This window comes from Sinocyclocheilus rhinocerous, unplaced genomic scaffold (assembly GCF_001515625.1).
Source record: "Sinocyclocheilus rhinocerous isolate Xijiao unplaced genomic scaffold, SAMN03320098_v1.1 scaffold697, whole genome shotgun sequence".
In the NCBI taxonomy this organism is placed as follows: Eukaryota; Metazoa; Chordata; class Actinopteri; order Cypriniformes; family Cyprinidae; genus Sinocyclocheilus; species Sinocyclocheilus rhinocerous.
Genome location: NW_015664033.1, coordinates 160,815 through 172,560, shown reverse-complemented (window position 1 = coordinate 172,560; position 11,746 = coordinate 160,815). Strand labels below are relative to the sequence as shown.

Genomic DNA, 11,746 nt, shown 5'->3' with positions numbered 1-11,746 from the left:
ACTTTTTTGGATAAACCTTAGCTATGGTTCAGTTGGAAGATTTCGCCAGTGCTGTCCCGCGAACGCGAGGTCTGTATTATTTTAACATGTATTAAAAGGGTTCGTGTTTAGTCACTATTTAGTGTGGTATTTTTTGACAATGTTCACTCATCATGACAGTAAAATAGGGCATTCTAAGTCAATATACTGCAGTATTTCCTCTCTCAATCAGTAGAAAATATGGTTAACACCCGGTCAAGCATGAGAAAAAAATACCGTCACGTACCGTGAAACCAGTATAATTTTGAAAAATACCGTGATATAAATTTTTGGTCATACCGCCCAGCACTAATATATATATTATAATTTGTTATAGGATATAAGATGAGGGGAACCGACCTACCAGAATGTTTAAGATGACTCACTAATTAAAACCCCTGATTCCTCAGCTTCTTAGTTTGTTGAATAGGGAGGCATCTAAAGCTTATTTGGGAGGTGGGCCCCAAGGGCTGTAGTTGCGAAACACTGATGTAATATACACACTACTGTTCAAAAGTTTAGGGTCAGTAAGGTTTTGTTTAAAAAAAAAGTCTCTTATGCTCACCAAGTCTCTATGTGATCAAAATGACTAATATTGTGAAATCTTACAATTTAAAATAACTGCTTTCTACTTTAATATATTTTATTTTTGTGATTGCAAAGCGGGATTTTTAGCAGCCCTTACAGTCTTCAGTGGCTACGTGCAACCAAATAATCTGTTAGTAATCAAATTGATGGCTCAATCGGGCTGAAATGCCTTCATGTAAACACCTTAGTCGATCCGATTGAGTTCAAACTGAATGGAATTTCGATCGGATTGGGATGGGTGGTGTAGAAGTTTTCTAATTCCTTCGAGAGGAAACCAAAACTGGAAAGTACTGCGCATGTGTAATGACGTAGAATTGACGTAATGATGAATGACACATGGAACGAGCTGTTGTTTTTGTTGAATGAAGTGTCATAAATAACTGTCATGTTATTCTAAAATTCTCCTTCCACTCATCGTCTGTGAAGTGGAGCAGAACAACTTTCCATCAGTCCTCACTTCATTCTCTCATGCACAGATGGCTTGTTTTGACCACAGTGGGCGATTTTACTGCTTGATGTAAGCAGCACGGCACAAAGCTTCATGTGCTCGTCGTCTCCTAATTATGTCCTAAAAAAGAGAAATGTTAAATCTGCTCTTTTAAACAAAAAAAGAAGCAATGGTTGCAGAATATTATGTGCAAACAGTGAAAAACTCTGTATATTCGTGAAGTGTGTACATGTCAAAAGATCAAATCGGATATTGAAGCTTTTGACCAATAACCACGCACATAACTCGATCACTTTATTTAGTGTTTGTGTAAACGCTGCATTCGGATTTCTCAATTAGAATGATTTCATTCTGACTGAAACAAAAAAGTGTCCATGTAAACAGCCAGTGTCACACGATCCTTCAAAAATCATGCTAAAATACTGATTTAGTGTTAAAGAAACACTTCATGTTATTATCAGTGTTGAAAACACTGCGGTTTAATATTTATGTGAAAAACTGTGATACAATTCTTTTCAGGATTCTTTGATTTAATAGAAAAAATCAATAGTTCAAAAACACTTAACATTATAAATGTCTTGACTGTCAAACAATTTAGTTCATCCTTGTAGTATTAGTAGTATTAATTTCTTTTTTTTTTTTTTAAACGTACTCATCCCAAACATTTGAACAGTAGTGTAATGCCCCTTAAATGTAATTGTGTTTTGTTAGTAGCTTTTAATGTAACTTTTAAAAAAATTTTTTTAAATGGTTGCTTGGCTAACTTTCAGTTTAAATCACTTGAAGCTTGGAAAGCTACTGTTTCCCTAGCATTGGTCCTTGTATTGCAGCATCTTAGATGATTTGTTTATATATATATATTTTTTTTTTTTCTCTCAATGATCGAAATACCAGTTCAGTGGCACTTTGCATTGTTAATGTAGCACTGTTGCAACAATTTTAATGTGCTGGGATGTTTCAGGCTGTTGCGATATAACCGTTTGTCCTACAAACTCACAGAGCTTGAACTGCTTTCAACAGTTCTGCATTGTTGGGTAATAGGGTTGTTTGGCAAATAGTGCCAGATTATCCCACCATTTGGTCTGCTTTTTGTGTGCATTTTGTCTGTTTCCTAACATTTTCCTACCATACTTTATTGTCAGGAATATGAAGAAGACGTGGATGTGGAACAGTTGGAGTCTGGTGAGCTTTCCAGCTCCAGCTCTGACTCGGGAGACTCTTACTTTGGTCTGAAGAGATCGCTGGAGTTTGAAAAGGAAGAGGTTCGAAAGAGCGAACGACTTTTCCTGCAGGAAGCTGGCTTGACCCCTTCGACTCAGCGACGGCCCAAACACGTGCCCACCCTAGCTCCCTTACCACAGCCCTCTTACAAGAACCGTAGTGAGTTTGAGCAGATGACCATCCTGTATGACATCTGGAACACTGGCCTGGACCAGGAAGATATGAGGCTCCTGAAGAGCACCTACGAGAAACTGTTGCAAGTTGATCGCGGCACCGACTGGCTCAACGACACACACTGGGTCCCTCATACCAATATCCTTACAGCTGCCTAAGAATGAAAATGCAGTTTAGCCCAAGATAACAATATCGTGCATATTCATTACCGTGATATATCGCATTACCGAATACGGCACAAGTCTAATACAAACAAACATGTGCTTTTATTAGTGATGCAGAAGCCAACAGAATTATCAATACCACAATACCAAATTTAAAGAGTCGGCAAATATAAGTTCATACAAGTAAGAGAGTAAAAGGCTTCATTTACGTATTGATGCTGCTTTCTAAGTAAATTTTTCCCAAGTTTTGCTCCCTTGACCTCTTGCCTGCACTCACCAACATCCCCAACCCTCGACGGAAGAAGAAGACCGCAGATGGGCAGCTAAGAGAGCATGTCACGGGCTGTGCTCGTAGTGAAGGCTACTATGCCATCAGCCGCAAGGAGAAAGACGTCTACCTTGAGCTAGACCAGCCAGTGACTGTGCAGGAAGCTGGGGAATATGACACCTCAGTAGGTTCAGTTTAAGTTTTAATAACTCAAATGTGTGTTTGAGTCTTGTTTGTTTTTGTTTTTTTGTGAAGATGTCAGATTTAAATGCACATACTGTAGTGGTGTTACTGATATTAATTACTTTGTTTAGCATGAACATGGCAGACAGTTTGGGTCAGTAGTTTGTATCCACCTGAGCATCTCTCTCTGTCGGTGTCTGTCATAGGGCTCGAATCGTCTGCTCTCTGAAAGGCGCTCTGAGCAGCGGCGTCTCCTCAGCGCTATCGGCACTCCAGCAGTGATGGACTCAGACCTGTTGAAACTGAACCAGCTGAAGGTAAAGTTCTTCAGTTCATTGACACAACCGTGACCTTGATCATACTATCAGCACTTTTATTACATTGACCTCACCACTCCTTCAATTCCATGAAATCCCTTCAGCTTGTTTTCAGTGTAGTAATTCATAGCATTCCATTCAGTGTTTGATGTAAGTGGCATCTGTGGGCACAATGACCAGCAGGTCTCTTTGTAGTGTAATTCATACCCCCCCCCCCAAACTGCTCTGTAAAGTGTACGGACTCCTGTGTCAATGACCCTGGCTGGCTGAGCCTTATCAGGTTCTGGCTATTGATAGGGTTTGATAACATCTTTGAGATTGAGTTCATGTGTTCAAAGTTAAAAGCAGTTCTTCTTTGGACCTCCTTAATTGCATGTTCTTTGAGTAAAGAATGAATGAATGTACTCCATATGTTTGGAAAGGGCAGACATATGTCTGGTTGGTTTATTATACATTATTATATGTTTATTATGTTGTTTTTCACTTTAAAGCCAGATTTTAAGAGACCGTTATAAGACAGATTTCTAAGACCGTTATAATCTGTGTGTTTGGAGCGGTTACTGGGAGGAATTGTTTAAACTGTCTGTTTTGGAAAAATGTGTATAGATCAAAGTTTAGATGGATAGGAATGCTCTAGCCTGGGGATTTCTTGTGTTAATCAGTGTTTAGTCTGTTATCACACTCATGTCTTTCCAGTAAAATCAGTCAGTAAGATTTTTTTCTTACATTTTATTCACCAAGGAATAGGGCTGGACGATATGGCCAAAATTTATATCACTATATATTTCTTAATTTCGGTCGATACGATATAATTCTGATATCGATATGAACACTATTAAAAAAAAAGCCTCATAAAAACTGCCAAGAACACCTACAACAGATGTCTGTACCTACAAACTTATGAAAAATTAATTTGCAAGTCTATGAAACCTCTTCCTTTTTAGAAACAAAACAGCACAAATAAATTAATGTCCACCTTTTATTTGTATTTAGCCTTTGTACTCACCTTACTAATTATTAATATCTTTAACTTCAAACTATAGGCTAACATACCAGTCAAAAGTTTTTGAAAAGTAAGAATTTTACTGTTTTTTTTTTTTTTTTAAGAATCCTCTTCTGCTCACCAAGCCTGCATTTATTTGATCCAAAATACAGCAAAAACAGTAAAATTTTGAAATATTTTTACTATTTAAAATAACTGTTTTCTATTTGGAAATATTTTAAAATGTAATTTATTCCTGTGATTTCAAAGCTGAATTTTTAGCATCATTACTCCAGTCACATGATCCTTCAGAAATCATTCTAATATTCTGATTTGCTGCTCAGAAAACATTTATTATTATGTTGAAAACAGCGTAGAATTGTTTCAGGTTTCTTTGATGAATAGAATACTGACTCCAAGCTTTTGAATGGTACAGTGTATAATGTTGCAAAAGCTTTTTGTTTCAGATAAATGCTGATCTTTGTATCTTTCTATTCATCAAAGAATCCTGAAAAGAAATGTACTCAACTGTTTTAAATATTGATAATCAGCAAATCAGCATATTAGAATGATTTCTGAAGGATCACGTGACACTGAAGACTGCAGTAATGATGCTGAAAATTATGCTTTGATCTCAGCAATAAATTACATTTTAAAATATATTCAAATAGAAAGCAGTTATTTTAAATAGTAAAAATATTTTAAAATTCTACTGTTTTTGCTGTACTTTGGATCAAATAAAGGCTTGGTGAACAGAAGAGACTTCTTTAAAAATACAATAAAAATCTTACTGTTCAAAAACCTTTGACTGGTAGTGTAGGCTGATTATTCTTATAGATTGAAACAAATGTGCTTCAGCCAGGATAAAGAGTATGAAAAGTGCTCTGAGTTGCTGCAGAAAACAAAAAAATTGAGCAACAACAAAAACATGTTGCTGGAGACGGGCTTATTGAAAATGCAAACTGATTGTCTGCCAGCAGGAGGCGCTTTGATAGTGGTCGAGCTCCGCTCATGAACGTTACTTTATCAGATCAAAATGAAAATGTCATTGAAACTTTTCTGAAGACAGTCGGTTCCCTTCAAAGATACATTCATTTAAAACACCCGCGACACCCGTGTTTTGATTTTGAAACTGCAGTGCTCATGTTTATTCAACGAAGTCAAACGCCACAAATAAATCAATGCATGGGAAACACTGGTAATGTATATCGAAATATCGGAAATGTGTTTAAAAATCATATCACCGTTATTGAAAAAAAGTATTATTAATTATATTAATTATTAGTATTAATTATTAATATTGAATTATTGTCCAGCCCTACCAAATAAGCATTTAATTGATCACAAGTGACAGTAAAGACATTTATAATGTTATCAAGTATTTATATAAAAAAAAAAATGCTGTTATTTTGAACTTTCTATTCATCAAAGAATCCCCAAAAAAAGATTCCCCACAAAAATATTAAGCGGCAACTGTTTTCAACATTGATAATAATAAGAAATGTTTTTTGAGCAGCAAATTGGCATATTAGAATGATTTCTGAAGGATCATGAGACAATGAAGCCTGGAGTAATGATGCTGAAAATTTGTCATGGGAATACATTATATTTTAAAATATATTAAAATAGAAAACCATTATTTTAAATTACAACTGCTGTTTTTACCTATGTTTGCATTTTATCAAACAAATGCAGCCTTGGCCTTGGTGAGCATAAGAGACTTCTTTCAAAAACATTCCAAAATCTTGCTGACCCAAAACTTTAGAACAGTAGTGTAAAACATGATGGAAAGGTGTGTGCGTAATCCAAATTTAAATACATGGATCTGTCTTAAGAATTTAATAACCAACATATTAGAATAATCATGTTTATTCTTTCTGTATATGGCCAAATTTGGGGTTAATGTTCACATAGTATTCTTGTGCTTTTAAACATGGTCGGTCCTGTATGTGTTTACATGTCTTCATGCTTGTAATTCATCTGCCTGCAGTTCCGTAAGAAGAAGCTGAGGTTTGGCCGCAGCCGTATCCACGAATGGGGCCTGTTTGCCATGGAACCCATTGCTGCAGATGAGATGGTCATTGAATATGTGGGACAGAGTATCAGACAGGTATGACTAACAGCTATTAAATGATCTCTACTAGGAAGTGAGTTTGGTTCCTCTTGAGGAACACATACTTGTTAATTCATTGGCAGTAACTCCTTGTTCCAGCTCTTGTTCTGTCCAGGCTGGACTATTGCAATGCTCTCTTGGCAGGTCTTCCAGCCAGTTCTATCAAACCTTTATAATTAATCCAGAATGCGGCAGCAAGATTAATTTTTAACGAGCCGAAAATAATGCACGTTACACCTCAGTTCGCGTTAAGCTAACTGAGACTTGTTATAGCACTTGTATATCATTGCTCTTTTGTTGATTTTGATTGCTTCCATTGTCCTCATTTGTAAGTCGCTTTGGATAAAAGCATCTGCTAAATGACTAAATGTAATTTGTAGATGGTTGCTGATAATCGGGAGAAGCGATATGCCCAAGAAGGCATCGGGAGCAGCTACCTGTTCCGTGTCGATCATGACACTATCATTGACGCCACCAAGTGTGGCAACTTGGCTCGGTTTATTAACCACTGCTGCACGGTAAGTACCCTCCTAGTGACGCATACGTATCCATATATCTCAAATACCACATGACATCTGATAAACATATTACTGCCACTCCCAATGTCAATAACCGCCACATTTATGTAAACCCACCATCAGTATTGCATTAAACTGAAGGAGGATAGTCATGTTAACCAAGGTCGTGCAAGGATAGGATTTTTTTCTAGTTCAAGTTTTCATTTGCCTTGGAAAAACGTATTCTAATAAATAAGGTTATGATACCAACTTTAATATTAAATTGAAACATTATTAAAGACAAGTAAACAGTCATTTATAAAATAAGAACAAAAAAGCATGTTTCAAGCAATAAAACAAGTAAATACAATAGAACAAAGATACAAATGAATGGTTACGCTTTATTTTAAGGTGTCCTTGTTACAGTGTAATTATACATTTAAGTACTGAGTAATATTAAATAACTACATGTGCTTACTATATGGTTAGGGTTAGGATTAGGGTTAGGTTTAGGGATACTTATGCATAATTAATTGTCATTATAATAGTAAGTACATGTAACATGTGTAACAAGGACACCTTAAAATAAAGTGTTAACAAATAATCAGTGCTTTAAGGCTTTCAGGTAGGTCTTAGACTTCGAGCCAGACAGTTCCCTTAACTGTCTCGAACGTCTTTCACACTGACCCCGGGCCATCGGATACTCATTATTGTCAAATCCTGTTATGAATGTCAATGTTTACGGATGGTCTTCCAAATCTGCAGATTTTTGTCCTCTATCTGATGGGCTTCCTGCAGCTGTAGGACTTGCTAATTTATTGCTGATAAGACTTGGATAATGTTGCATCTGGTCTTTACATGGTTTATAAAAGCCAAAAAGGCATGTTGTGTTCTTCCTCCAGCTGCGAATGGAATTTGTATTTGCACCATGGTGATGATCCCCTCCAGCAACAGAAAATGAGCACACATAGAGCTATGCTGAACACGAACAGAAATGCAACATCTAACTTTCCAACACTCCTATTGGAGGGAATGTAATTCAAGAAACACGTACTTGTTCTGCATCTTATTCATGATTTCATGCATCCTCTCTCGCAGCCCAACTGCTACGCCAAAGTGATCACCATCGAGTCCCAGAAGAAGATAGTCATATACTCAAAGCAGCCTATCGGTGTGAACGAGGAGATCACGTATGATTACAAGTTCCCCATTGAAGAGAACAAAATCCCATGTCTGTGTGGCACGGAGAACTGCAGAGGAACCCTCAACTAAAAGTGTCCTAGACCTTCCCCCGATACATGACTTGCCAATCAACTTTCCTAGCCCACAAGCTACTCTTCTCGGCGCACAACAATGTAGGTAGTGTATGATGGGAGAACATCAGACTCTTTGAAAAACTTCTATACAGACACAGATGTGTCGAGATGTTTGGCCCAGGGGGATCTCAGCACTGCCGCAACACCTCCAGTTCCACCTGGAAAGTTGTGTTTTTCTCCTGACATGGCCCTTATCAATTTCATTCCTCCTGTTGCAGCTGTGTTTAGTGGTGTTGTTTTGCCAAGGTCTATGCTTTGAAGTTGTTCAGCAACTGCACACACACATATTCCGCTCACTTATGCACAACGTCTGACAGTGGCAAACACCCTTAAAGTGCTGGGTCTTTTTTCCAAGGGCAACTTTTAAAGTCCTACCTAAAAACATGGATTTAAGACTTCACCCCTGTCGTGAGAGAGTAATAATTTTAGTTAATTATTTATTGTCCCTGTTCCGAGGCCTGTTCACTCATGTCGTTTATTTAGGTCAGATCTGTTGCTGTACATTCTTCAGATTATCTGCGTAGTAGCACCACATTTTTTTCAAATGAAGCTATTTGGGCGCACACATTTCTTTCGAAACTTCCTCAAAGTTCAACCGATCTTAATTACATGTCTCCTTTTCCAGCATGATGTGCTGGTATTCAAAAATGGTCTAGTATTGTAAGTTGTGACATTGTACATTTACTACTTTATTTTTCACAAATTAGCTGTTACAGTGCCAGTGCACTGTAAAAACTATTCCAGAGGTCATCATGTACCTGCCATCATTTTAATTCACCTCTTGCTTGAAGTGATATCCCTTTCGTTCATAGTTTTTAGCAATACAAGAAAGACAGGACAGATAAGGTTGTCTTTTTGGCGTTCACTAGAACAGGTGGTCGTGTCTGTTCCTTCTGTTTTCCTACTTCACATTGCAAGAAAATAATTGTACATGCCTATCATTCAGTTATTTGTTTTGTTTTTGTTGTTGTTTTATTCCTTTTAATTTGATTTAAAGTTTTAATATTATTTGCAATATTTCTCTTGTATTAATGCGTTGGACCCTTTATTAATGGTGCATTAAAATATTTTTAAAAAAACAATTGCTGCTCAGTCCCCCCCCCCACACACACACACTTTTAAGAGGTTGAAATAAAACGTGTTTGCATTGGTGCTCGTGCATGGGATTGCAAATGACAGACCATCGCTGCACCCCTTAAAATAGAGGTATTTCAGATGTGAATGCTGCTGCTGTACATTTATAATTATACGAAATATGACCCATCAAGTTTTGTTACATTCAGGCATGAGCTTTAGCCTAAAGGGAAAGAACCAAATAATTGTTGAACTTTGTTTTGTTTAATAGATACTTGCCTTGGCAAGATTACCTAATATTGACACATAGTTGAAATTACAGACCATAGCTGACTATTATTTTGTTTCACAATCCAATTACATCACCCCACTGAAAGAAAACACAACAGCACTGGAATGCAATCTCATGGCATGATCCACTTTAACTTCACAGTCACTGATCTCTGTTGTCCATGTCAGTATTTTCCCCACCTCTTTTAGCTCCTGCATTGTGCATTTTGCTAAAGTTTTATCTTTCAGTCTGCGTCGTGGCTCCTGGCAAGCATTCCAGTAGGATTTAGTTGGATGTGCATTATCTCTTTTGCTGTTGAAAGAGGCAATAGCAGATAAATCATTGAGAGTGAGTAGCATTTCTAAACTGTCTTCAGATTTTTGTAGATTTGGGCTATTGTTACAAATAATAGACTATATACTGTAGATGTTTAAGATGAATATGTTTGTGTTTTTATTTATGTATGCCAAGTTATTTTATTTTGATCCACTAAGGCAGTATCAATAACTTCTCTCTATTTCTTCCTCTCCTTCACCATGTTCCTGTATGTGAGCTGTTAAATGTGAGGCGGAAGCAAGCAGCTTGCAGAGGAAGACACACACCTCCTTCTCTAAAATGATACAGGAAACAGAAACGTCAAGGTTGAGCTTACTGGATTCATTGAAGAAAATGAGGAAATCTACTGAGGTAAGAGGTAATTTCACATAGATATAGATGTGTTTTGTAATATCCTAATATCTTCTATGGCTGCAGCTAAACTCATTATTCTTAAGACCTTTAAGCAAAGATATAGGAACAAGGAGAGAGAGAGAGCAAGGGAGGAAAAAATGGGTTAAAACAATGATGTAGGCCTATTTATGCTCCGTTATAAGTAGTTATTTTTAGTTTACAAAAGTGGCCAAACCTGCTGTGTGAAATGTGCGGCTGCTTCTAGGTAAACTCAACTAATGTGACAAGCCGCAGTCAGTCACTGCTTGAGTCAGTCATCACACTGGCATTGCGAAAATCTTTTTTTTTTTCTTTTTTTTTTGTCGGCCATGGACACAAAAGAGGCTGGTTTACCTTTCACGGAAACTGAAACACTTTACCACTGAACAGAAACACTACTCATTCTGCAGAGGAAACCTGAGTGAGAGCGGGTAATGCTGCGATGACCAGCGCTAAAAGACAGGCCATGTCGACACAAGCCATTCATTCATTCTTCCTGATTACTCTGAAATAATTCCTCTTTGTCTGTCGTGTCTGTGTGACAACATTTCATGTTTTCTGATCGGAAGCCTTCGGTACCGGAATGACGGAGTTTCCCGAGTCACCGGTGGCGAACCGCTAATGCGGATAGTTGCGCTCCTCCTGACAGCCGCATTGCGTGCTTATAAGATGTCAACATCTTACCGTGACCTCTAAACAGTACGCGTTTTTAACATCAGAAACTAAAACATTCGCTATAGTTTGCGGTAAATTAATAGGCCTAAAAGAAAACTGAAATAATTACGATGAAATCATAGGTCTAAGTGACATGTAAGGAGATTATATACGTATCCTACATACATACATATATATATATATATATATATATATATAGGTTTTGTCAAGTTTTTCGTCAGGTGTCTTTTTTTAATTATATAATATCATTACGTTGCTGTCTTGCCGCCAGCCAATCGCTGCATTGCTGATCGTGGTTTCGAGTATCGATACATAGCCCCTTTTAAACCAACCCATGATCGCGCAATTATCTCAGATAACTCAATCCAGCCATACTAATCATCAACAACAGGTGCGTTCGAAGAACCGAATTAGCCAGATCCTGATTAGCGCAATGATATCATCTTGGATGTGACATTTCATCTCGGATGTAATAAGCAACGTATGAAGAACGGGCCCCAGTTCTGTGATCAGTAGTAAATCTCCATCCGAAGGCCAGAGGGCGCTCTCACTCTCAAACTCCAAATATGCCCCGAAGAAGGCAGGAAGGAATTTCCAAGAAATCCCTATAGCGGTTGCTGAATAAACAGAAGATTTAACTGCTTTCATTGATTCAACGTGACTAATAAAGACACGACTATGGCAATATATGGTTTATCTGAGTTCTTATTATTATAATTTTCATCATAA

General features: G+C 37.4%; 2 protein-coding genes across 2 annotated transcripts in view; both read left to right on the top strand.

The window, feature by feature from the left end:
- LOC107729457 (histone-lysine N-methyltransferase SETD1A-like) overlaps positions 1-9,183 on the top strand; it is a 27,139-nt gene extending 17,956 nt beyond the window's left edge. The window contains 6 exon segments of the mRNA XM_016539964.1: positions 2,197-2,587; positions 2,887-3,065; positions 3,271-3,381; positions 6,354-6,473; positions 6,857-6,994; positions 8,072-9,183. Of these exon segments, the coding sequence (XP_016395450.1) occupies positions 2,197-2,587; positions 2,887-3,065; positions 3,271-3,381; positions 6,354-6,473; positions 6,857-6,994; positions 8,072-8,245 (1,113 nt within the window). The 3' untranslated portion in view covers positions 8,246-9,183.
- An 848-nt stretch (positions 9,184-10,031) lies between these two features.
- LOC107729456 (3 beta-hydroxysteroid dehydrogenase type 7-like) overlaps positions 10,032-11,746 on the top strand; it is a 19,372-nt gene continuing 17,657 nt past the window's right edge. Inside the window, exon 1 of the mRNA XM_016539962.1 lies at positions 10,032-10,321. The gene's annotated coding sequence lies outside the window, so the exon portion shown is untranslated. The remainder of the gene's footprint in view (positions 10,322-11,746) is intronic.